A 27,796-nucleotide genomic window follows, 5' to 3' on the forward strand; every position below is an offset into this window, starting at 1 on the left:
TACACAGGAGAATGAAAGGACAGTCTTTCATTTTCTACTAATTATTACAGATTTTTATTTACTTTGAAGTTGTGTGTGTGAAGGCCTTCATATCAATACATTTTGCAATGAGTTAGAGGCAATTACCACCCACTTGTTTAGCCCTATTATGATGCTCTGAAAAGTTTTATAACAAATCTCCACTATAAATTAAAAATTAAGATCAGCCCTAGTTACTTGTAAGAAATAATAAACTTTACATTCAACATTTTAAGGAGAAAAAAAAGGAAAATAGGTACAATGTTAAATTTCATAAAATAGCTACATTAAGTAGTCAGATTTTTCTGACCAAATATTAGAATTCTGACCAGAAGTTTACACGTTTTAGAGCCATCTTGCAGAGACATTCAGCTACTGACATTTATAAGAACATATTGGGGCTGGGGATATAGCTCAGTTGGTAGAGGCCCTGGGTTCAATCCCTAGCACCCCCCAAAAAAGTTATTTATATACAGATGTGAAAAATTGTGGTATATATGTGTATTAAGAATTGTAATGCAAAAAAACCAAAACAAAGTACATGTATAAAGGCATAAATTGGCGTGAACATACTTTATATACAGAGATACAAAAAATGGTACTCTATATGTGTAATAAGGATTGTAATGCATTCCACTGCTGTCGTGTATTAAAAAATAAAGAAAAATTCAGAACAAAAAAAGAACATATTAATGCATATACATTCTGAAAATATCTGATACTTATGTAAAACATTATTGCCTGAAGAACTGAATTTTAAGATTACTAAATATATCTTTTATTCCCCCATGAATTCTGGCCCCAGAAACAAAATAAACTTTAAAAGAAACATAGTCTCTTTCTGTCCAATAAAGAGATTCCAGGATTCAGAATTTTATCCTTAAAATGGAAGAGACTTTTTTAAGTTGACACCTTTTGCTTCATTTTTCTGACTAATTCCTGGAATTAATAATGTCAGTACCAAACATTAGCAAAGCAATCTTTTGTGTTTTGTGACAGATTTCCTATGAATGCAACCCATAGCCAAAGCCACTACATACCATTTTCTTTTTAAGATGGAAATTATGGACATATCCTACATTCAAGTGCACCTTCTGGTTGATCCATGTTCTCATAGAGTAACTGGTCTCTGAACCACAATTTACCCTTCCCTTTACTGCACATTCATATTTGCAAAAGAAAAAGAAAAATTTCCCAGCTTGTTTCTTAAACTAATAGAAATTATCATGGCTATATTTTCTAAATAGTTATTTTCTATCTGAAAGGATAGTCTCAAGTAGGAAATATATATTTTAAACCCACAACATTCACTTTTGGAAGATGTTATGTGCAGTTGAAACCTCTAAAGAGAAGCTATTTATAGATTATTTAAAATTTAGGTTTTGCTGTTTATTTTGAAGCCACTTACATAAAGATAAATATCTACCATGTGAATCTACTGGGCATTAGAATTACAAATTATAATAACATTATCTAGTAAATGATCTCTGGTCAACTTTCATGAAGTGAAACTAAAGTGCAGAAGTCTGAAAAAGTATCAAGAAAAGCAAAAGTAAGATGTATTTCTTTCTGATGCCCATAATTGATGATTTTCACCTGCCTTTTTCTCACTAATAGGTAAAAAAGGTGGCAACTGACCTTAATATAAACTGGAAACTTTTGCTTCGTTTTAAATTTCCCTTTTTTATCTGTTAAATAAAGGCAATGAAATATACAATAGCATAAGGATTTAATGCTAATTTTATGTTATAATAAAAAAGAATTTGAAATAGAAACAAAATAAATGTGGCTTGTATAAAAAAGCAATTGATGCTGTATAGTTAAGACATTTGATATGAGCTACAAAAAGGAAAATATAGAAAACCAAATAAATCTAAAGATAGTGTGACCCATGTTGAAATGCAGAATTCATTAAAAGACATCTTGGAAAGTACCATTATTCTTGAGGATTTTAAAAAATAAATTCTATATTATTATTATTATTATTAGATTATGTGTCTTTCTTTCGAGAGTTGGAACCTGTAAAATTGTTGTAAACTGTTATTAATAGTACTTAAGCCACATTTTAATAGGTGCGTACATATTCCATATAGGAACATGTAACATTTAATGTATTATAAACAAGGAAGTTAATGATTGAACTTTATTGTGGCTATCCATATGAATTCCTAGTGGTAGCAGTCTAAGAATTTGAGATATTCAAAGTAATCACTAATGAAAGTCAAAGATGAACCTTAACATGGGAAGTATAGACATGCAATATTGTATTTCTCACATCAATCTTAAATTTCATTAAATAGCTACGTTAAGTGTCAGATGTAAATAGGACACAAATACATTTTCTTGCTCTGTTCATATCCCTATGGGTTTTTAATATATACTACATTTATTTATTTTAAAGATGTTTATTTAAATTCAATTATAGCAAACATAAATTTGGTCAAAGTCGAAAGCAATAAATTCCATATATTGTACAGAGTGTAAAACCCATGTGAAAAAAGCAATATAGGCTCAGTTGAAAATTTTAAATTAAATATACCTAAAAAGGTATTAGACTAAATGATAACAGATGGAGTATAAGATTTCCAAATTTTAATTTGGTTAACTTTCTTGTAGTACCTATACACACACATGCTACTTTTATGTACTCTAAGTAAAATAGTAAACTATAAGATATATCAGAGTAGAACAAGGAGGACATCTTGAGGTCATTCTAGAAATGTACATGTTGCTAATCTTATACAGAGTACACATGCAATTTATGTCTTAAAAATAGATCTTTCAAGCTAAGTTAACAGTTCCAATAAAAAGTGTGTTTTTTTTTTCTTCTTCAGAAAAAAAAAAGTTTTATGCAAAGTTTCTCAAGAGCATTTAAATTCATTTGAAAGCTCTACCTGTCCACCATCAGGTATTCAAACACACACACATGAAGACTACTAAGAAGTTGTTTTTGCTGAACGACAGGTAATATTTTAAAATAAGCATAACACTGTACAAAACATCTTAGCAAAACTGGCTTAAATATTTTTTCCACAGTGGTAAAATAGCATCTTCCCCCAAACATTGGTCCAGTGCACTTTGATCATCAGTCCAATGTCTTCCTATTTTTCCCTCCCACTTCTAGAAAAACAGAAAACAGCTAGCACAGGCTTTGAGTTGCCCCATGTACGTCTTTTCCTATGAGCTTTGAGTTAAAGCTGGACTCGCAGGACCATTGGCAGAATGTTCTGGCCCCTCGGTGCCACTTGTGGGTTCAGCACCTTCCACCTCTTTGCTTCCTTGGTGGGTCTTGTCTGGGGCACCAGCTTGATGAACGCAATTAGCATCCTGCTTTGCTTTGTCCACTTCATTATCAAATTCAACTTTATCTTCTTGATTGCTGTTTTTCTTTACTTGTCCATTCTGGGCAGGGTAGGTGTTGGCAATGATGTCATATAGGAACTGGTATTGCTCCTAATGAAGGAAAGCAGCAAGAAATTACATGAGGAAAACCGATGTCCTTGTGTATATGTCAGATGAAAATTAGCAACAACTAATCCTTTCCTTCTGGAAGTCTGGATGAAAGTTCTCTGACATGTCTGCATAAGGAAAATTTTGAATGACTTATTTCCTTGTGGTCCTAAAGGATGAGCTGCTTTCAAAACGGACCCTAAAGCACCACCAAATAGGAGTTCATTTCCTTTCTAACATGTGATGTCTCAGTCCCATGCCTTTGCCCTTGATGCCATTTTGGGGCTTATCTTCTTGGTTAATGCATACAGACCCCTTAAGAATCAGAGCAGAAATCACCTGCTTCAAAAAGTCTACCCTGATCCCCATAGCCTAATGCCCCTATTTGTGTCACTATTAATTTCTCTATGGTTTAAATTACTACATTGTTGACTAAACATCTGCCATTTCCCAACATCAAACAATGAGTCTCTCAATAGTAAGAGTACAGTAGCAGGCACTCAACACATTTATGAAATCAATATAGTAAACTCAACATTGTACATAGTAAAATGCTTCATAGATTTTAGAGAGCAATAATTAAATTTATATTGTAAAGAATTACTAATTCCCAATTAATCATCTACAGTTACTACAACATAAAGAAGATACATGCTTGATTTTTTTTTTTTAAAATGTAGCATTTATTATTCTCCTGTATGTACAGCTCTTCATAGTGCAACTTCAGGCACTTAGGAAAAGACTGGGAGGAGTCTGTGTTCCCCACCCCTTAAGTCCAGGTGGCATTGTGACTTTTTCAGCTGGTAACAAGGCAGAGGAAGACTGGGTGTGTTTGATTCAAGCCTGCACCTCAGAAGGTCATCCAGTCACAGCTAAATGGCAGCCAACTTTCAGCCTAATAGTGACAGAGATCATTTGAGAGCGACTAGACCCCAGAAGACTCGTCAGCTGGTGGCAGACATATGAGAGAGCCTGTTCATCTGAGCCCAAGGAGATCAGTAGAGCAATCCAGATAGGCTTATTGAACTACGATCAATGCTGTTTAAACCACTAAATTTTGGGGTGGTTTCTCACACAACACTAATGGATAAAGAATTAAAGGAGGAGAAATTAAGCAATCCATAATCATTTAAGGATTTTTTTAATGGTCTGTCACAACAAATTGCTCGCAAATGCTAATTACGTCTCTTATTTGTTTTGATAAAAATTCCATGTGAATTGTAACATAAAAATAGAAGAAAGAAAAGAAGAATAGGTAATAGTAGGTAAGGACAGGAGAGAAGAAAAGAAATTCAAAATAAAAAAGAACAAAGTGTTAAAAAAAACAAAGGTGAGGTATACTTACAAATGTGGAAACCATTCCTGGCCTAGATTTTCGTAGAGATTTTACTACTTGGAAAACATCCACTACCTCTTCGGTTTCTGCACTTTCCAAGAGATTTAGCAAAGCACAAAATATTCCTGTTTGCTGAGATCCATCTCTATAAGAAGAAAAAATTAAAATAGAAAACTAGTGCATTTTATGGAAAAAGTGATATTCTTATGAAGTAGGGAGAGATAAAATATATTTTTTTACTAGATTGTATTATTCCAATTTCATAAGCGTCAGTTATTTCTGTTAAAAATTTTTTTAGAGGGGAGTGATTGATCATTTTCAATTTAGGATTTTAATATTCCTGTATTTTTAGAAACAATTGGATTGGGCTTTTAAAATATATTTTATTCTATTTAGTACTTCATTGGTTTTAAATGCATTTTATTTACATCTGAAGTTATTAGGACCAATATAGTAATGTCAGCTTGATAGATGAGGAACTCAAGAGTTAAAGACACTAAAGGCATAGTTAGAAATTGATAAAACCAGAAGTAGAAGACCATCTGCTTTTCTTTGACTCTTCTGCTCTCTACACTTTTTACAAACATTTCCACTTCCATACCAGAAGAGGAGTGAGAACTGATAAGAATTATTCATTAAAACAAAGGAAAACAAATGATCAATTTTCTATGAGAGGTGTAAAGCATTATATAATAGATTTAATTATAGCATGCATTATCATCAGGATGCTGTGTACCATACATAACTAAAGAACAGTTAGTAGATATTTAAGCATATCCTAAGCATATTTCTTAATACATAGAAGGTGAAACTTCCTTTCAATCCCTTTCTTTCCATGTAAGTCTCACTTTTGAAAATTCTAATAAGTGATGAAAAGTACAACATCTCCAAGGGCTTGATTCTAGTATCTGCAATTCCAATAACACCGAGGCTTTTTCAAAAATTCTAAAAGTATTTCCGTAGGTTTATATTTCTCACTTTGCTTTATGATTTTTTTCAGTTCTCATTTATTTTCATATTCACTTTCACGTAAACCTTCTATATTATGAATCTTTATCTTAATATCTTCTAGTTAAGGTGGCTATTTATCACAGGTAAAATTCTGCACAGAAAAACATTCACCACAGGTGAAATTGGAAAGCCAGCATAACAGAAACTAATAAAATCAAGTATTAGATTTGGTATTACTAAAATATTTGCCTCTGAGGTCAGTTAAGAAAATCAAATAATGGATTTAAAATCAAAATTGCTAAGCACTGAGGTATCATTTAATATTTAAATCTGTTTATGGAAGATGAAGCTTTCAGTCCTCTGGCTTCTGAAACATCAAGTAGAGGGAATCAATGCAGATGAGCATATATCCACTGCAATCCATCCATCTGTCTGTTCATTCACCCTTCTCTCCATTCATTTGCTCATTCAGCCATTATGACATTCTAGGTTCAGGTACTGAGGAATCCAAGATGACATGATATTTGGTATTTATTGATCTAAATTTATTGCCTGGATTTATTAAACTCAAATATAACCATTTCTATCATATTTATATAACCATTACTCTGAAGAAATATAACACAGAGAGTGACTGTCTCCAACAGAGATTTTCTCTGGAGTCATATGTTTTATATATCAGGACAAATAGAAAAAAAGTGCCAACAAAGAAGTCAAGTATTTGGATTTTTAGAGCACATCCTATCAAATTCCACCCACCTGCAGTGAATTAGGATAGGCACACTCTTGGTGTACTTATTCCCTTCAGTGGAATTCTTCTTGGATAGTTTTTGTTTGAGAATCTGAATCATGGAAATTAAGTCTTTGGGATCTGCAGGAAGTTGTTCCATACTCCAGTTGGTGTACTGGTACTGGTACACGGTTCTAGGCTCTTTCCTCTAATATCAGAAGGGAAGGGGACATTAGCTGAAGTGATGCTCCATCCATATAGTTTACAGTCACATTTTCTTTACAATTGCTTTCATGTAAATAATTTAATATTTTTATTCTTAACCATTACACAGATGGTAGCGTTTCTCAAATAAAATAATTTATATTAGCATTCCTACCAGAGTTAATTATATCAAAGGTATATACCATCTAAATTGTTTATTTACCTTGGAATGTCTCAATTCAAATACACGGAGAGTATAAGTTGAATGTTTGGTTGTGTCCTTCAGATCAACTTCTAAATCTCCAAATGTTTTCTTTTCTTCTCCCCAGTACTGAGCACAGATTTCCTAGATAAGTAAGAGTATGATTCAATGACATCTACACAAATGTTGAATTTACTACTTGAAGTATTCAGAGAATCAATCTTTCTCTCTTTTTTCTCTCTCTCTCTCATCTTTCCTTCATTATTTTCTAATAAATGGAAATCACTGCATTCTAAAATTGAAACCTGCCCACAAAAATCTAAAATCCACTTGAAGATATGGTGAAGATCCATTCAACAAATATTGTGCAAGTAAAGGAAATCCGGGAATAATCAATGTAGCCAGGAAGAGCTCTATCTTTGCTGATGTTGGTCTTCGAGATTTGTTCCTGCCTTCCATATTCTGATTAGCACTTCTTCAAAATCTGGAGATTGACACCTCCAATAATTCATGCCCTGCTGTCTATCCACCAGTCCCCGAGGAAGGAGCCTGCATCATTTAGGGATTTGTCTCTGCATCCTGATGACCAGCACCATGAGTTACTAAATTGGCAGAATATCAAAATAAAGGGTCATACTGGAGTGCAGGTGAATCACAAAATATTTCCTCCTTTGCAGATTGCTTTCCAGTGCTACAAATCTGCCATTGCTGACAATGATGGCCATTCGTGCTTGTATTCTCATTCTATTTCTTGACTTGCACAATTTAGATAAGTGAAAAAAATTACTGGAATTCCACGCTGGAAATCTGAACATATATTTATTTCATAAACCAGAAGAAATAAATTTAAAAAAGAACTTTCTGTATATGAGTAGAGCATAAGGGGAAAGGAAAGAAAGTCATGATTCTTAGTGTATGTCTACGAGGGCTTTTATTAAATAAGCATTAACATATGTTAGGTAATTTGTTAGGTGTTAAATATCTTAGGTTCACCTTCAATTAGAATTTTATGGCAATAAATACTGCATGGGAATGAAGAGGGAAGGATATAGATAAATTTTTCAGGAGTTTTGATTTTCTAGAAAAATAGAGTCAAGAGGGAAGGGAAGGCACATTTATGTATAAGGAGTGTTAGTAAATACTAATACTATGACACAGGAATGATAATATAATTGGTTCATAAAGACTCAATCCATAAACCTACTTTTCTAAAGTAAAGAGTAAGTAAAACATAAAAAAACAGGAGGGAAATGAAAAGATATATAGAGTCTGATTTATGAAGTTCTTAAACATCAGATAAGGAGTTTAATTTTTATCTTTTTTCCCCAAGATATTAGAAAAATTTTATTCATCACCTCAAAGTGAATTATGTATTACAAATTTTGGTCAAAATAATATTATTAAAGGTGTTTTCAGTAGTACCACAAAGTATCTATACCTGAAGAAAAAAACAAATAGTAAACAGGTAAGCATACCCTGAAATCTATTTATGTTTAGAAAATTCGTACACATGTTTTATAGCTATGATTTGGAAGGAACACACAAATAGCTACATGATTTTCAAATATCAAACACATAAAGTATTCTCCATGCTCAGAATAAATCATTAGAAAGATGTAACATCTTTTTAATTTTTTAGAAGGTGTGTGAGACAGTACCTAATTTTATACAACAAAATACAACACTTCTAGTTCTCTTTATAGCCCCTTTTCAACACTTTTGTGGGAGATGTTCATGAGTATGGTGGGCTAACGGCTTCTTACCTACACTCTCTTGGGTTCAGGAGTTATGGGAGTGAAAGGAGCTCAGTGGAAGAGTGCTTGCCTAGCATGTGTGAGGCACTGGGTTCAATTCTCAGCACCACATAGAAATGAATAATTTTTATCTTTAAAAAAATATAAAACGTAGCATTGTTTGTTGTGATGCTAAAATTGCAGTGTTCTGGACATCTGTGAGTAGCAAGACTGGACAGGCAATCACGAAATTGTCAGAATCCAAACCCAAAATGATGGGAGCCAACATGGGGGTGGAAGTTGTCTTAAAACTAAACAAATGGACCTGTGTGACAGAGGGACCAAGAAGACAGGAGCACAAAGATCAAGCAAGTAACCCAAGAATGGAGAGTGACATTTTATAATAGAACAACTTGAAACAAATATATATATTCCCAAAAGGACAAACCTGGTTTCCATGATTCAGTTCCGTCAACATGACAATAACCTTGACTTTCCTTTGGAATATCATCTGCCAGAAGTCACCAATGGTCTCTTTCAATGGTCCTTGAGTAGCAATCATCATTTCTGGTTTCCAGTAACCCTTCAAAAAAAAAAAAAAAAAAAAAAAAACAAAGGTGGGGACTTTGTTACTACTGCTCTCTGAAGAGAGAAAAATAGTCAGCTTGATATCAATGCTGGTACATTAAAATATTAATCCTTAGGTTCAAAAAGAAATTTAATAACCTTATTATATATAATTATATACAGTAGATATAATTATATATAAAATATGTACTCAAATAATAAATTAGCAAATAATGTTATATCAAGATTAAGACATATTATCTTGAAAAACAAAGATTTTCCTTTCAAAAATACCCCCCAAACCTTTTATTCACTATATTTGTTATTACTAAGGTAAAAAGAATTCCATAGCACTTAAACTATCTTTATCATGACACTACTTTAGTTGGAGTCTATACATTTTTATGATGTAGCATAATTTAAATAATGTTCATTGAATATTGAATGTGTGTTTTAGGAAATCTGTGGAAAGAAATCTAACTTAGCATATATGTAATAAGTATTTACTGAATGACTGAAATTTCTTTGTTTGAATTCTCATTTTATTTTTTAATAAAATGTATGTAACACAGACTCACCTGACAATCCAGTTAATCTAAGTTTTGAACTATGCAAATATAAAAATTTGAAATAATATTATTTGTAAGAAGAAATATTTTCAAATAATATTATTTGCTCAAATTTTATTTTATTTATTTCTTTAATATTTTTCATTATCAATGACCTTTATTTTATTTATGTATGTGTGGTGCTGAGAATCAAACCCAGTTCTTCACACATGGTCGGCAAGCGCTCTACCACTGAGTCACAACCCTAGCTCTTCAAACTTTATTTTTAAAATTAATACGGCAATAGTCTTATTTTGCATGGAATATAAGCAATAGCATTGCCTTATTCTGAATCTATTCATTAGTTTTTAACATTTTTAAATTGTTTGCTAAGTTAAAATAGAGTTGAAACTTTTATCAATAGATACATAGTTATGACCAAGCTCATCACTCGTTTATGAAGCTGTGTAATAAATGGCTTCTAATCATGTGGACATAATTTTTAAAAGTGTCAGATACTGGGTTTGGGAAATATAAGCACTTACCATAATGAAAGATGCATTGATATATCTGCTCGTTTCTTCTGAGTCACTTTCTTCATCAGAGGATTCCTCTGAATCATGCTCACTCTCTTTGCTCATTTCCAGTTCATGTTTCAGTGGCACTCTGTTAAAATCATCTATGTAAAATAAATTAGCAGTAAGTCTTCCTTTAGAAACAATCAGGGCTGGGGATGTAGCTCACTGATTGAGCACAGGCTTAGTGTTTGCTAATTCCTGGATTCAATCCCCATCCCCACCAAAAGAGAAACAAATAAAAAAATAATTCTATGTTTGGTTAACATGTCTAAGTTAAAAAAATTCAGAATTAAGTATGTTAATATAAATGCAATGATACCCTACATAAAATTCAGTACTAATGGATTAACAAATTATTTTTTAAAAGCCTTAAAAAAAGGAAGACCTAAAAAGGTTATAGGAAGAAACATAACAAATAGATATCATAATGCTCTAAATGATCATTCAATCTTTGATACATGTTCTTCAGTTTTCCATGAATGCCATAATTCTGCTTGCTATAAATTAAAAAAAAATACAAAGCCTAGAGTTTTTTCTCAATAATATTCTATTAACATTAAATTAACAGTCTTATTTAAATGGGTATTTCATATTAATTATTATTTAGTATAAATTTTTCCTTGCCAACCAATAATTTAAATTTGTAATAATCTGGTCAAATGATCTGTTTACATTACTATCAACTCTGTATTTTAACTATATTCATAAAGACTTCTGCAGAAATTAGGTCAGCCATGCACTGATTTGATTTATCTGGTTGTCTAGTTTATTACCTTGGCTTATATTTTGTTTATGCTAATTTTCGTGTATGCTGTTGAATAAAATTACAGTAGTACCAGATGTGATCCTATGGATGTGCTTAAATGGTAGAATTCCAGTCCTGAAAACTGCCTATTTTTATTTATCAAATTTGATGATTGGCACTTTATAGAGTATTTTCTATCTAATTTCAACCTCCCAGATATAAGAGATAAAGAGAAAAAAGCAGAAAGAGAACAAATGGATACAATGATTGCTATTTGACAAATACCCTGAAATAATATTAAAACAAGTACAGAGTACTTGACCTTTTTCTCCTTGCTTCAGAGGTTTCATCTTACAACCTCTTTCTGAAATAACTGGCAGAAAGATAACGCTGAATGCAGTCTATTCTCCAAAGACCATTCAAAACATGTAGGGTTCAAATAATTTGCTGTAACTAAAATTCAGATAGCCTATTAACTTCTTCATTGTAAACCAAATGTTGAAAATTTGCTCAGAGATAACTTGCATGTGTGTCTCACATTCAACAAATCCAAAAAGAGTTTCACTTTATCTAATACAAAAAGTAATAATAGTAAACTACATACACGGAATGACATTCGAATTCCGGTTTTTCTTTTTATTTTCCTCTTGGTTTCCAATGTGCTGTGTCCTCCAGCTCCTGTATGAAGGAAGTCTCTGAAAAAAAATAGAATAGAAAACTCCTTTAAAACCTAATTATTAGATTAATTTATTATTGGGATATAGAATGCTTCTTATAGAAAGGCACCTGATCAATTTTTGTGAAATTTGCATACACTCCCTAGAGGCCAAAGCTTTTAAGTTTCCCTGTGAATTTTCCAATTTTATTGTTTATGCATTTAGAACATTCGACATGGTGAGTTGGAACTAAAAATATACACTTCTCTAATAGAGTAACCTTCTCACTTAAGAACTGCTTGACAACAAAGTAGTGTACTTCATTATGATATAAGTTGAAAACACTATACCAATGTTCATTATTACCCATATTGCAAAATCAATGGCAAATATTTTAAATTATGAGAACTAAACTTAGCAGACACAAGTTTCACAGAAGACTTGATGTTTCAAACACTGAGACCTCAATTTTTCACACCTGCCAGGGTGCTGTCCCTCTCACGCACAGTAGCTAATCAAGTTAGCAAAATCTATAATTTCTACTGGTAAAATTTCTACTGTTACTTTTCTCTCTTCCAACTTAGTCCAGTCCATCTTTTTTTTTTTCACTTGGAAATTATCAACAATTTCATGATTGTCCTCTTCATGTCCAATCTTGCTTGCTCTAAACCTTCTAAAACACAAAACAGAAGATGTCCCTCTTAGGCTCCATAGCAACTTCCTTCCAATATCAGGAAGCAGTAAACCTCCTCAGTAGAGCATAAAAAAAGCCTTTAGGGATATGCCCTTGACTATCTCTCCAGCCTTGTCCCCCACTAGGTCCCTCCCTACTTCAACCAAACCAAATTCCTCCATTCCTGGCAGCTCTCAGATTCTAAGACAGCCATGTTATTCTTTCACTATTGGCAGGACACAGTGGTTTGAATGTATCCCAAGGGTTCATGTGTAAAGGCCTGGTGTCCAGAGTGGTGTTATTGAGAATGCTTATGGACATTTAGGAGGTTGGGTCTAGTGAGAGGTCCTTCAGTCATTGGAGGCTTGCCCTCAAAAGGAAACCAAAGGATTGTGAGACCATATTTCTCAAAATCACTACTTCTTGGCTTGTGATGTGTGCATTTTTCTCCAACCAACGTATGATCCTGCATGATGTGCCACTCTTGTATGAGCCTCAATGCCATAAGAACACCGAGTTTGGGATTTGAACCTCCAAAACTGTAAGCTAAACAAAGCTTTTCTTCCTAAGTGTCCTGTTTGAGGTATTTCACTATAATGATATGAGGCTAAGACACAGACAAACATACATTTTGTTTTCTTTTTCCTCTTTGTCAATCCTTTTCTCTTCCCACTAGTCCCTAAGTAAATATTGATTGAGTATATAATATTTCAGAATAATAATATTTAATATTTGAATAACCTAAACTGAGAAAGTTCCTCATGTACCATTCATTAAGATTTTTATACAGACAATGCATATAAATGTATGTGAATATATGTAGTATTATGTATAAATAATACTATATAAAATAATACTTATTTTATATCTAATTATATATAAAATCATATAAATTATATAATATATACATAATTTATTATATTTAAAATTGTATATAATTGTATATTATTTATTATATATTAAATGTATATGATTACATATAAAATTATATACATTATATAAAATATGTTATATATACTATATATAATATTATTTACATATAATATTATTTGCATATATTATTATATAGTATAGATGAAGCCCTTTTTAAACTAACTATGGCATCCAGTTTTGAACTCCACTTAGTACTGTGTAATTGAATGAAAGAGAACATCATCACTAAATCCCACTATATACCAACAACATGAATACTACCATGAGGTGCATGTAAAACCAGCTGCCTTGGAAAGCACCACAAGACCATTTGCTCTGTAAAAGGTCACCCAATAGCCACTTCCTTCTAGTAGCCAATGCTCAGGATTATAAGTGGAACTAATGGCTCACCTTCCTATAAGACCCAAAGGATTTTTCCATCTTCAATCCTGGTTTATTTCAGTTGCCACCAATAGTCTAAGCCTCTCTGTGCATCCATCCACATTCCCCACATTTTTATTCCTTGATGGTTACCTGTATTCTCAAATAAAACCCAGTCTCTTATATCAACCAATGCTCTCCTCTGAGTTTTTCATGTCCATGGTCTGTCATCAGCAAATCCCCATCCATCTGAATCCTCTTCCCCTCCCATTCCATTTCAGTCGTGTGATCTCTTTGATACTGCTGCTACTTGCAAACCACTTCTCCATATTTTGCTTCAAAGAAACCCAATGACTTTTGATTTTCCTTCCGTTATACTACACCACCTTTAATCTACTGCCCTTCATGTGAGGGTATGGGGGCTCTGATTTCTGGATCACTCCTCCTCATAGTTTTAGACTTGGCTAATGGTGCACTCTTTCTCTCGGGTCGGTCCGTCCTCGTCCTTAATTACTTCGACATTCACAAGGACAATCTAGCTAACACTCTCATTGATTTCATCTGTTTTTTCACCTCCCATGACTTTCCCCTTCATTCCTCAACCATTCTCTTTTACCATTATACCTTTGTAGGTTTTATTCCAAACATTACAGCATCTCTAAAATCATGATTTCAAGCATCCATGTTCTTGAAAATTATCCCTCTTCTTCTATAACATTAATTCTACTCCTTTCAGCCTAGCAACCTGAAATTCCTAATACCATGTGCATATGTGGGTTAGTGGGGTTAGTGCATTGATTATGGTAAAATTTTCAGCTAAAAGAACAACAAAACAACAATGAAATACTTCTCTCTTTAAGAATACTCCATGCCTGTCAATTCTTCCACAAAAATGTGGATCTTCTGCAGGACCAAGTTGCTTGGTGGTTATTATAAGCTCCACCTCCTCCCCCCACCTTAGCCCCACTTTGATCCTCAACATTAAATGATTCTGCATCTGATTAAAAGCACATTCCTGGCCTTGTGAAACTCTTTGAATTGACTAGGTTGGTATTTTATAGAAAAACTCTGTAAACTGAAAATCATTGGTGGAAGAGAAAAGTTAAAAAACATTTTTTTGACAACTAAGCAATTCGAAGATAGCTGTGTCAACTCTCTGAAATCACAGGGAACCATATTCTCGGTTAGCTGTCAGAATAATTGCCTAATAAATAGGTTAGGACACACATACTTATCCTTTCCTTTCTGTCTACCAGCTCCAGCCAGTTCAACTTCCTAAGCAGTCACAAACCCCTCTAATTATTTCCTCTCACAAACCAAAACCAGATGCAGTTTTTAAAGGTGAGATGCTGTATCGACTAGGGCAGGCCAATTTTGTTGCTATATACTATTATTTTGACACTTTATGTTATACCAGTTTAAGGAGTGAGTGTGGGAAGCATTAGAGATTGAATCAGACTTCTGGGTTTAAACTAGTCTTCTACATAATAGTTGTGTAGACAGAGGCATTTCTTTTAAATTCTCTGTGTCAGTTTCCTCATCTGTGCTCCATTGCTTATGGTGAGGATCAGATGCAGTTGAAGTGCATAGCAAACAATTGGAAAATATAAAGCCATAAAATTTGCCTGTAATTATTACTGTTATCTCTACTTAAATTACCTGGAATTCAGCTTCCAGTGGAGATGGCTCACTGGGAGGATCTCTTTTCTTCATGTTATGCAGACACAGATGTAATTCAGACAAATTTACTTCTGTTTCTCCAAACTGATTATATTCCACTAAGGCCTGATGGATCAAGATGTACTGTGCCTACAGTATCAAAGAAAAATGAAAATAATTAGGTAAAGCAGTGTCCTATGTGTCATATGTAAATAAAATATGCATTCATACAATTTGGTTCATATTGGGACAATGTGTGATAAAATAATTGATATGGGTAACATGCAAACGTTCTGAACTTAGCTCTCCCCACTCTGCAAATTTCATTTCAGACTATTTTTTCAGAAAAAATACATTGTTTGCCAAATAGAGTATTCATTGTATAATTTCATATCTCTTATTTTATTCCTCAACATTAAAAATAGTCTGTTAGTTTCTTCAGTAACTATTACTGAGTTAATAAGTGAAATTAATAACACTTGAAATTGTAATAAATACACAGGATATCAGAAAAGGCAAGTTGATATACTGTATAATGCATCATTAAAATTTTCTAGAACTTCTTAAAATTGAGAAAATTATTTAAGAAGATCAAATATGCCAAACCCAAATTTGACAACTCCTAACTTTTTATCTAAATTCAGTATTTTGAAGGAAATTACATATTTCTGATTTAAAGAGAAATAACATTTTTTTTTAACTACCACCACCACTTCCCTGAGTTTTCTTATGTCTTTCTTCTTTGTTTCATTTATTCCATAAAACTTAATTTCTCATTTTCTGGTTAACAATCTATTTTTATACTTCTTCTTGATATCTATCTATCTATGAACACATAGACCTTGTATATATTTTTATGATTTTAAGATCACAAAAATCATATTCTGTGCTTCATTTGGTGACTTTATTCACTCCCTATTTCCATCTAAGCATCCATTCACATAGATAGATACAGATCTAGATTTCTTCTAACTGCAGCCTGGCATTTGCTATACAAAGTCCACTACTGCTTTCCCTCTACCCTGCTAATATCTAGTTCAAGTGTTTCTATTGTTGTGCTTTTCTACCAATGTTGAATGCAAGGAACAGTCCTGCACCTGTTTTTAGTTATGCACATTTGCAATTGCTGCACTTTGGTATACACAATACAGATGCAATTGCCAGGTCAACTACAGACATTTTTCAGTAACAACTTATGATCCAAATCACCGAATGCATAGCATATGCCACAAACTTGTCTAAGTGCTTCACTTGTATTTCCTTTTTCTTTATAAATCTGTGCCGTAAGTACCACCTTGATCTTCATTTTATGGATGACTTAAGTGACGCACAGAAACATTAAACACTTGTCCAGAGGTGTATGGGATTAAAAATTAGAGGTAGGAATTGAACTTTGGAAGTCTAGTTTAATAAACCAGGCTCTTAATCACTAATACTGTCTCCTTGTTTTTAATTCTATGACTTGTCACCAATCTGTTTTCAATGCTTTTATTTCTTCCCTGGTCTGATATTTGTACGTAGTATTTCATTATTTTAAAAAATACACATATTCTATGGTCATCTTTCTTCCACAGAACTCTTAAGCATAACAAAATGGTTGCCACTTGATTTAATTTTCAAAAAATTTTAATTTATTTGAAGGTATGACAAATTTAGATTTCTTTTTATACCATTCTGTTTCCCTAAAATAATTTAAGTTCAAAAACAAAAGTGAGCATATGTTAGAACGTACCTCCACTTGAACCATGAGACACCTCTGTCGCCTGAGCTTGACGACATAACCATAAACATCCACCTTGCCCTCTGCTTCCAGCCCTTCTAGCATGGCATCAATTCCAATGTAGGTGCCTGTGCGCCCAACACCAGCACTGACAAAACCATTAAAAAAAGTGGAGACAGGATCATGATGAGGAAATGAGTGGAGAACCATCAAGCATGAAGCAGAGATAAGAACCTAAGCTTCTGTTGAAAAAGGTCTATTCAGGGCCCTTGCTACTGTGTTCAGAAATCACAATATCATACTTCATACCCCTGAATTTTTACAATTATAACTTGGCAATATACAAAATTTTTTTTTCAAAAAAGAATATAAGTTACATGCAGCAAAGATTCTTTCCCCAAACAGGAATTACCCAAGGAGAGGACATCTTTAACTCAGGACTTCAACAGACCCACAGACCCCTGGCTGCTACAGGAGTCTCTGTTTACCTGCAGTGCACCACAATGGGGCCACTGAAGAAGTTGCTGAAAGCATTCACTCTCCTTCTCAGTTTGAGGAGCAGGTGGGGATCTTCAGGCACCCCGTGGTCTGGCCAACTGGTAAACTGAATGTGTGTCACCTCTCGTCCAGTGGTTTTCTCCTTTTTCTAGTCAAAAGGTAAAATTTTTCTCTTAAGGTGATTTTGTTTTCACAGTAAACCATATAACATAAATAAGTGGGAGGAAGGACCCATAGGAAAAATTCCTCATGCAAATGTAAACTGCTCCAGAGACTTTTCCTCAGGTGAACAGTAAGCTTTTTCAGCCATGAATGCTTTTCCCTTTCCAATTAATAACTAGTAGTTGAAAGCTCATGCAGGATGTTCATGCACTACCCAGTAAGCAGAAACTTACCAGTGAAGTGAGGTAAGGTAAACAGAGCTGAAACTCCTAGGCACTTTCATGCTACAAAGCCAAAAAAGCAAAAATAAACACACACCAAAAAATCAAGGGGTGGGGGTGGCTAGGAGTCAAGGTGGGGATTTGTGTGAAAAAAAATCTACTAAAAGTCACTCTCACAGGTGTTTAAAATTCTTCTGCTTGGTAGAGCAGCAAACAGGACTATTTCTCACATGTAGAAAATCTGACTGTATTCCTTAAGCCCTCCAAAAGTAGAATCATCAACTTAAAGAAAAAGAAAAATTATGCTGTTTGTAATTTTTCAATAGGACATAACTGAGCTGATTAAGAATAGTAATCCCAGAGTAATCACGATAACCAGATGGGCCTTGATGTCTACATAAATGCCATCAATGTGTATGTAAATGCCTATGTTTATGGATTGAGGGCCTATGTGGCTCTGTCAATCATGTATTTAGCCATGAATCATTGGCAGAATTGTTTCACAGCCTTCAAATGCAAAGCAGTCAGTAATGCAAAAGGAGCCAAGAGGGCCTTGGGAGAAATACATAATAAGTTTTCTTTTTCCTGTAGAAGAAAAATGTATTTGGACTATATAGAAATAAAAAATAGATTACTGAAAGACCTCCAACAAATGGAATTCAGAGAAAATTTCAACCTCTCATGAAAGATCTACATTTTTAAAATAGCACTATTAAAGTATATTCCATCCATCATAAACACCATTCATTTGAAGGGTTTTTATTATATTTCCAGATTGGTACATCACCCGTATCTAATTATAGGACATTTTTGTCAGCACAAAATGAAAGCCTACACCCATTAGCTGCTGTTCCCCATTCCAACCCTCTCAGCTGGAGGCAACTGCTAATCTACTTTCTAATTTTATCTGCACACCTATCTGGAATTTATATGTAAATACAATTATATAATATGTATGTTGACCTCCATTTTATCTATTACCAAACTAAACCTCTCTCTCTACTATATATTTAGAATTTATACTCCATGTACTGCTCTCTAATTATGCAGTTTGTCTAAGTATTCTTTCCATAATGGTAACAATCCATTCAGGATTATTTATTAATTTAATAATATAATCATTTATTTAACATACTTAATGGAACCTTCTTTTTCTAAAGTACTTCAGGAGTCCATCATATTAGATACTTTTGATTTGACATGGGCAAACCTGTCTTTGACCCATGGCTAAAATTTGACCTATCAACTTGTATTCTTGTTCTAACCTAACCCTTCCTCCTAGATGTCAGTAAAAGACAACTTTCCCAGATATATTTCAATTTCTCACATTTAATAGCTCATAATTAAATTTTATAAAAGCAATATCAAACCAAAAATCATTTACTAAAACATACTCACATTTGTAATGCTCAGTTTCTGAATGATATAATCTGGACATTTTTTGTGCTCATATATTTTTACAATAACATCTCCAAAAGCCCGTGTGCCTTCTTCCATTGACGGCCAGTATTCTGCACACTTGTTCTATATTTAAAAAATCATTAGTGATTCCAGTTTTTCACTTAAACAAAATTTTACTATACACTCTTAATAAAACCAAAACCCCAAAATTATTTATCCAAAATTCTCACAATATTTACAAATTCTTTGTTAAGCACATATACACCTAAAATTGTGGTGTCTGAAATGCACTGTTTCCCATCCAGGTGTTCAGAAGGACTTTAGACTACATAGCAGAAGGTCGATATTCTGAGTCTTAGCTGCCCTTAAAAAGAGGGCATGCTCAGTGGTCAGCAAAAAGATGTGATTCATTGTGGTCAGTTATTGGCTGGGAAACCAAAAGGCTTTTATTCCTCTGAAGTCATATTATATGATTTAACACCTATCTACTCAAAGTCAGTTTGAGTATTCACTAGTACTTGGGAAGTTAACACTTTTCAAGGTTCTGAACAATGCTAAGGAAAAAAAAAGAAAAAGAAAAAAAAAAAAACAGGAACCAAATAAAAGTCCAGTAATTAAATCAAAACATCTAAATGTCATAAATTTAGGAATACATTTACATATGTACAAATTTTATTTTTCTGCATGTATGAGAATTCAAATCAAATGTTAGCACTACTAAAATAGAAAGAATTCTATTTTAGTCAGCAGCACAAAAATATGGCTTTTTAAAATGCAATTCCAACCACCATCCTGTGAAACTTGTAGGTTCTTACCCTGTTTCCTTCTTCACATCGAGTGACCATGACAATAACAGTGGCTTTTTGTTCCCAGATCATCCTCCAGAAATCATCCACAGTTTCATCCCTGGGGCCTAGGAGATTAAAAAAAAAAAAATACAAGTTAAGAGAGATACTTTTTAAAGCGTTATAAAATAAATTTCCAAAAATAATATAGGACTATCAAATAAATTACCTTGTGCAGCAATATATTTCCTGGGCTCTTTGAAACCCTGTTCAAAAAACACACAAAATATGTCATTTACTAAATACTCCATTATTCATTAACATGCAAAATTCCTTTTTTATTTCTTTTTTTATTTTGTTTTGTTAACAGGGATTGAATCCAATGACACTTAACCAACTGAACCATATTCCCAGACCTTTTTATTTTTTATTATGAGACAGAGTCTCATTAAGTTGCCTAGAATCTCACTAAATTGTTGAGGCTGGCTTCAAACCTGAGATCTTCCTGCCTCGGCTGGCTTCCCTACTTGCTGAGTTTACAGGCATGTGCCACCATGCAATATTCTGAATTAGAAAAAATTGCTTTAGATTTGCCATTTGTTGGTTAAAGATTTCCCAGGGCATTTTCAAATTATTAAGGAAATTTTATTAATATGTGATCAGTCATTTAACTGTGCCAAGTGGATTAGTTAGCATTTGCAAATACTACTCATGACTTTCATGTATTTTGCTGTATACAGCAAACACTTTTTAAAACTTGACTTCATTCTTACCTAGGATAATACAACAATTTGTGAGCATAATTCAGTTATTATAGTTTAAATCCTGTGAACCTTTACAGCCTTCTCACCAGCCATGTAGTTACTTTTCAGATTTGTACTCCAATTCTTTGTCTAAATCCCTCTGGAATTGCCCTCTACACTTCTACCTCTTAACTATTGTTGAAATATGCTGCTTATTCCCTGGAGTCTTTTTATGCAATTCCAGATAAGTGATGCAATCACTTTCATTTCATTACCTACAATGTCTGCTTTCTCTGCTCCTGTTCCTAAGACAAAAAGGGGAGCACAGAAGTAGATAAAACATGATACTTTCTTTCAAAATTATCTCAGACTCTTTAGTTTTATCTTTATCTCATTTACCTCAATGAGAAAAGCTTCATAGAAAGAGATGAAGTTTGCTACTGAATGAACTTTTGCACAAAAACTATAAGAATTCATGTCAATTTTACTAGCTTCTCATAGTACAGTATTAGTCATGTTCATTTATTCAACAAATATTGAATGGCTACTATATGTCAAGTACCAATCTAAAAGCTGAAGAAGCATGCTTCTGGGAGCTCCTAGCTGTGTTGAGGAAATGTAAATACAATCTGATACCATAGTGGCCATATATATTTGAACAGAAAGTGCCAGGTGTTTTGGGGGTTTTTGTTTTTTCCTAGAGATCATCTAAGCTCTTGTGAAGTCTTAGCAGGTCTGCTCTCAAGTATTTTACTTTGAATAACAAATTATTATTTGTAAAAAAACACCATATGTAAAATAAATTTGATTAGTGCTAACTGGGAAGGTCTGTGGAGCTCATCTTACAGAATCAGTTCAAATACAGGTAAGAAACATATGACATAGAACTAATAGTTATTCTTTGGACTATGACTTAACATTTGCAAAAAGTGTTGGTTGCTATTAAAAATAAATATTTTAAGGATTATATTAAAAAGACAGAATAAGAGATTTCATTGTGGATATCATGAGGACAGGTTAAGGGAAGAGTTATTTGTAGACTAAGATGGATTTCCAGGGACAATAGCAAACAAGGATATTAAAGCTGTTGTATATCAAACAAAATGGAGGGAAACAAAGGTTAGGGTGCTCTCTCTAGGGACAGAATGCTTGGGGCTAAGGGGAGAATCCCAGATGATTCTACTAGCAAAGTAGAGAACATCTTTTGGAGTTGTGATATTTAACTGAATTAATACACATAAAGCACTTATATAATAACTGATAAATAGAAAATTTGTATAAATCATATTATTATAATCATAATAGTCATCATCATCACTGATGTGAATAATTTAGCCCTGGAAAATCACTAGATATATCAAAAAGTAACTTGATTAGTGACCAAGGCTCAGAGGTTGAAGATGAGTGATGTGTCTAGAAAACATTTCCAAGTTATTCTATAATTATACATGATTACAAAACAGTGGACGGGACTGTGTTTCTCCAAAACTTATGTCACCAGCTCTTCAGAATGTGCCCTTATTTGGAAATGGTATCTTTATGAATGTAAGAGTTAAAATGATGTCATACTGAACAAGGTTGTGTTCTAAGTTCAATGATAGGCATTCTTATAAGAGAAAGAAGAAGGACATCCATACAGTGACTAGAGACACAGGGAAGAAGGCCTTGGGATAGAGGCAGAGTTTGGAGTGATACAACCATAAGCCAAGGAATGCCAAGGATTGTCAGCAGCCCCCAGAAGCTAGGAAGAGGCAAGGAAGGCTCTTTCAGAGACTTCAGAGGGAGTATGATTCTATGGACACCTTATTTTCAGGTATCTGACCTCCACAACTGTGTGAGAATAAGTTTCTGTTGTTTTAAGCCATCTAATTTGCTGTACAAACTGCCTAATGCACTGCCAAAATATATAAGCATAATTTGAAATTTGAGTCTTTACTAAACATTTATATATTCAAGTGGTCCAACAGCAATAGCAATATAAACAACAACAACAACAAACAGCTGAATTATTTTTTTCTTTTTAAGAATCTGGGGAATTACCTTATAAATCAGCATACATAACAGCATAAAATATATTTGGTAAATTATTGAGTTGTCAAACCTTTCTATAGCACGTTCTTTTGTCAAGGCTATATGGAGCTGAGCATGTTCATATGTTGCTGCTGGATTATAAATTGTAAAACCCCTCTAGAGAGCCATTTAGAATTTTCTTTTTAATTGCAATTCTCTATGGTGTTTTTTTTTGTCCCTGCAATTCTAACAGAAATTTATCCTACAGATACACTGAAACTCTTTTGGAAAAATAAGAGTTCATATGATTCATTATACCATTGTTATTAGTAGTAGAAGTTAAGAAACCACATTTAATGCCTGATAATTAGGAACTGATAAAATAAACCTCAATGCAGTTATACTGCAAATCACTATAAAAATAGCTAGATGTAAAAATGCTCCACAAAGTCAAAACTATTTTTGGTCTGGCTCCCTCATAGGAAAAGTTGCTGACCCTGTTATTTACAATGATATCATATAAATCCCAGATAGAGAGTTATATAGGTAGCAAGATACAGAACAGTGTGACTATTGTGTTTACATTTTCACATAAATGGATGGTAATATATGTTGGTGCTGTAATTATATATATAAAAAACTCTGGATGGATAAATAAAAAGCCAATATAGAAGTTATTTCTTCTGGTGGATGGAGATATTCAGCAAATGGTAGATTGGGTAAGAAGAGTTTTTTCAGTTTATAATGTTTTTGTAGTGTTTAAAATTATTTAACTCATGTAAAGCATTACTTATTTACAATGATATGATTAATGGAAATATTAAAATATTTTTCAGAAATTTACCATGTATAGATATTTTCATTTTTGGATAAATTCAGTGGACAGAGTATGGATGTCAATTAAGAATGTTGCAGGTACAATGTAGTGTACATAACAGAAGCAATGTGGAGTCAGGCTAACTGAAGCTGAATCTCAAGTCTTTGTGATTGTGTGAACAAGCACAAGGTAACTAATGTCAGCTTCTTGGTCCTCATTTACACACCTAGCATAGTGCAGATGGCTGGGCAAATGTGGGGTTCTTATGATGAATATATGCTAGGTCATTTATTTTACTATCCAGCACATAATAGGCATCATAGTATATTAATTTGTAGTATAATTTTGTTTCACAAAGAGGAAAATCTTATGTTACATCTGACACCAACAGGAATATGATCAAGAACTACTCTTATAAATATTAGTGAGAGTGAGACTGTTCACATTTGTGACCTGGCTTACTTCAAAATATTTCTAATAAATTTTATAAAACTTTACAAAGACAAAGAAGAAACTGAACAGAATGCATAAACATACGAAAAATTTGAACTGTCAATGATGACAACAATATAAAACAATTTCATATTCTTACTCACATCAATATAACTGGCATTAATATAGTTTGACCCTGCATCTCCATTTATTTCAGAGAGTTCAACACGGTTATAATCATCTGTTTAAAGGAAAGAAAAGAAACAAGTGAAATAATGAGCAATTGAACAGCTTAAATATATAAAAATTCATTTCTCAATGAGGACTCACAAGGCAGGATGTCAACATAACGGTTTTTATTTTGGTTGAAAGGCTTTCGAGCATCCTTGATAGAAAACTTGCTGAATACCCGTGGAATGCTCTGAAAGACACAAATGTTCTTTGGGTTAGAGAAGATTTGGGAAAAGAAATTTCCCTTCACCAGTTACTGTATTGAGTTAATGTGACATCTTGTCAATTATTTTCTTTATACTGATAAGTATGTCAGATATGATTATTAAGACTAACATTATTAGGAGTTATGCAAAACATTAAAAATGAATGATGAATTATTTTCAGAACAAACTTCATGAGTAAGACAAAATTCAGAATTAGTTGATGCACCACTTTGAAATTCACTTAAAAACAGATGCTTGAATAAATAGCTACAGTACAAGTATAAATCAGCCAAATATGTTTTGTGACATGACTTCATATTTGATAATAATACAATAAAGGATTATACCAAAATATTTACTCACTTCATATTATAATCTTGTTAACATTTCATCTGGTCTATAAATATCTACTAATAATATCTGCCTTGATCATATTGGAGTAGTATGCGGGATACATTATTAAAACAAATGTTTAGATAAATACATTCAAAATTTTATTATCCTGTGTCAAGGGTAACCCATACCTGAAATTCAGCGAGAAAAAGTCGTCCTTCATCAGCAATTTTTCTCTTATAAGTTTCCAACAAATTGTCTGCATGAATTGGTTCAACATTCATCAGCTGTTTTTCATCATCTATAAACATATTAAAGATTCAAGTCTAATGTTATGTCTGTCTTTTAAATGTGCATACACATTCACAAATTTGCATCTAAGACTTTACTCTTAGTGTCTTTCCTTCTCACAAACAGGCTGCCTGGAAAACCTCACTCACATATAAACATTCACCAATAAATCAATATCTTTCAAATCTTGTGTTTCAGTCTTCCTTTGGGCTTCATATTGTTCTCTCTACTAGAACAGCTTTTCTAGTATTCTACTAGAATACTTTCTATTCCTACAGAAAAGATCTCAAACTAAATATCACCATTGTTAGGACACCCATATATCCATGTAATTACATATATTTTATAGTAATTAAGATGATTACATTTTAACTATTTTTTCTTTTTCTTTTCATTTTAACTTATTCTAAAATATTGTAATTATGCAAATTAAACAAGAAAATTTGATTAATACCCTTCTACCCACTACTCAGTTTAGTTTTATTGTCTATTTACACTAGACTGTGAAACAAGTTATATTCATTTATTGTGCCTCTAGAACATGAAACATGGTCATACTATGTTTTAACATAATATAAAAACTATGTTTCTACTACTTTTCCATGTCCTGTTAGGTATCCTTATTTTAGTACTCATGTTAATTTTCTCCATTTAAAGATGAAGAAAAGTTGTCCATGAGAGTGTCACATTATTTTTATGGTCCATAGAAACCTTCTATCCATCACAGTATCAAAATGACCACATGCTGTTGCTTCTTTGGGTTGCTGGGATCACGAGTATATTCACTCATTCTGAACTGAAGACCACTCTCAGGGGATTATGAAGTTCAGGTGTATAAGTTCTAGTACACTCTATGGTGCAATCACTATTAATTTTGAGATAAATTTCCCTTTCCAATCTGCCTTAACTCCTTAAAATGAATTTTCCTCCTCTGCTCAGATGCTGTTGCTCCTGTGCTCTTAATTCTTCCTCAGTCTATCAAAACTAACTCTCAGGACATGCTATCCTGTTGATTCATTTATTCATTAGTATGTGTTGAATTCCAGGTGCTGGGATAGAGCAGTGAAGAGAAAGAAAAACCTCCCTGTGTTTCCAAAGCTTACATTCTAGTGAGAGGAGATAATAAACAAACGAATGAATTAATAACACACACAGTCAGATATTAACATATTCTGCAAAAGAAAACAAAGTTAACAACAAGGGACCTCCAGAGAAGCAGCCCTCATGCTTCTGCACATAGCCTTGATACCTGCTGTTACAAGGAAGAAGCCCTTCAAATGTAACTCAAGAGAGGTATTCTAAGGTCTGCCTGTCTTGAGTAAGAAAGAGAAAAAAAAAAAAAAAAAAAAAAAGCACTCATTACTGTAAGCATAGCTTCAATTTTTTAAATTCCATCTCTTTTTACAGGATCATGATTTTTTTTAACTAAAGAAGTAATTTAAAAGTTGACAAAAAAAGGAATTTTTTTTTCCTCTCCTAAATCAAATTGCTCTTCTGTGTCCTTGTCCCTAACTGTGCCTTTAGTGGGAACAGCCATCATCCCACTCTGCCAAGGACCTCAGGACACTCATCTCCTCCTTGTCTCTGTGACCTGCCTTCTGCTCTCCCACCCCTCCTCCTTCCTCATCTGTTCATCTAGTGCTTTTCAGGATCTTTACAGACCAGATCCCTGCCTTCCCCACAAGCAGGTTTCTGTCTTCTTTGTGTAGACCCATATATATTCAGTAACTATAGCATTTATCAAATCACTGTCCTATTTGTCAATACACCTGTCTTCATATATTAGATTCGAAACCCTTCAAGAGCAGTCTGTGGCCCATCCCTGTGGAATTCTCAGTGCCTTGCATTTGGCATACACTAGGAACTTCATAGAGGCTTGCTTATAGAACAATTGGATTTAAGTTTCATCATTGTATCAACAGAAGAAGTCCAGGTTAAACTAAAAATTTCCTAGTTCTTATTTAAAAAATAAATGGACTCAAATGAAAGAGCAAGCATATTCATAAGTAAAAAATAAGCATACTTACCCCTCTCAACAAGTTCCTGTGCTTCATCTAAATTGCTGTGAAAATAAGAAATACGAATGTCTATGATTTTAAGAAATACTGAATTCAGTTGGCATTCAATTCAACTGAGTGAATTTTATTTAATGAATGCATTGAAGTAAGAAAGAAATGAATACAAGAAAGATGGAAAAGAGAGGGAAAAAGAGGAGGGGAGGAAGGAAGAGAGGAGATGGGAATGGAGGGAGGACAGAGAAGATGAAAAGAGAGGTGAGAAAGTAATTGGGAGAGAGGAGTAAAGAAAAAAATGAGGGATGATAAAACAACCAAGAAATATCTGCTAAACTATGGAATGTGACCAAAAGAGTTGATTTTAATGCTCCTGTTTTTCATAAAATATCATTTTTCCTGGCCAAAGAAATAAGTACATGTCCCCAACTATTTCCCTCCTTTCTTTTGCCTTTGCCACTCTTCATTCTCTCTGATCCACTTTGTCCTAAAAGAACAGACACATATTCTTTCCACTGGCTGTAATTCAAGCAAACCCATAACATTATTTGCAAATGTAAAAAATATGAATACTTAATATAAACCAATAAC

General features: G+C 33.2%; 1 protein-coding gene across 4 annotated transcripts in view; it reads right to left on the reverse strand.

Annotated features, from left to right (window-relative positions):
- Nucleotides 1–2,595: 2,595 nt before the first annotated feature.
- Ptprc (protein tyrosine phosphatase receptor type C) overlaps nucleotides 2,596–27,796 on the reverse strand; it is a 112,321-nt gene continuing 87,120 nt past the window's right edge. For all 4 annotated transcript variants that reach the window (XM_027945556.2, XM_027945554.2, XM_027945555.2 and 1 more), the window contains 17 exons: nucleotides 27,221–27,255; nucleotides 25,094–25,203; nucleotides 24,463–24,553; nucleotides 24,297–24,373; nucleotides 20,360–20,396; nucleotides 20,161–20,258; nucleotides 19,343–19,468; nucleotides 17,552–17,709; nucleotides 17,076–17,211; nucleotides 15,344–15,493; nucleotides 11,667–11,757; nucleotides 10,285–10,418; nucleotides 9,073–9,207; nucleotides 6,913–7,035; nucleotides 6,515–6,693; nucleotides 4,814–4,949; nucleotides 2,596–3,471 (listed from right to left, as the gene is read on the reverse strand). In XM_027945556.2, coding sequence (XP_027801357.2) covers nucleotides 3,196–3,471; nucleotides 4,814–4,949; nucleotides 6,515–6,693; nucleotides 6,913–7,035; nucleotides 9,073–9,207; nucleotides 10,285–10,418; nucleotides 11,667–11,757; nucleotides 15,344–15,493; nucleotides 17,076–17,211; nucleotides 17,552–17,709; nucleotides 19,343–19,468; nucleotides 20,161–20,258; nucleotides 20,360–20,396; nucleotides 24,297–24,373; nucleotides 24,463–24,553; nucleotides 25,094–25,203; nucleotides 27,221–27,255 — 2,092 coding nt within the window. In that variant the 3' untranslated portion in view covers nucleotides 2,596–3,195. The remainder of the gene's footprint in view (nucleotides 3,472–4,813; nucleotides 4,950–6,514; nucleotides 6,694–6,912; nucleotides 7,036–9,072; nucleotides 9,208–10,284; nucleotides 10,419–11,666; nucleotides 11,758–15,343; nucleotides 15,494–17,075; nucleotides 17,212–17,551; nucleotides 17,710–19,342; nucleotides 19,469–20,160; nucleotides 20,259–20,359; nucleotides 20,397–24,296; nucleotides 24,374–24,462; nucleotides 24,554–25,093; nucleotides 25,204–27,220; nucleotides 27,256–27,796) is intronic.

The sequence above is a fragment of the Marmota flaviventris genome, chromosome 12 (assembly GCF_047511675.1).
Source record: "Marmota flaviventris isolate mMarFla1 chromosome 12, mMarFla1.hap1, whole genome shotgun sequence".
In the NCBI taxonomy this organism is placed as follows: Eukaryota; Metazoa; Chordata; class Mammalia; order Rodentia; family Sciuridae; genus Marmota; species Marmota flaviventris.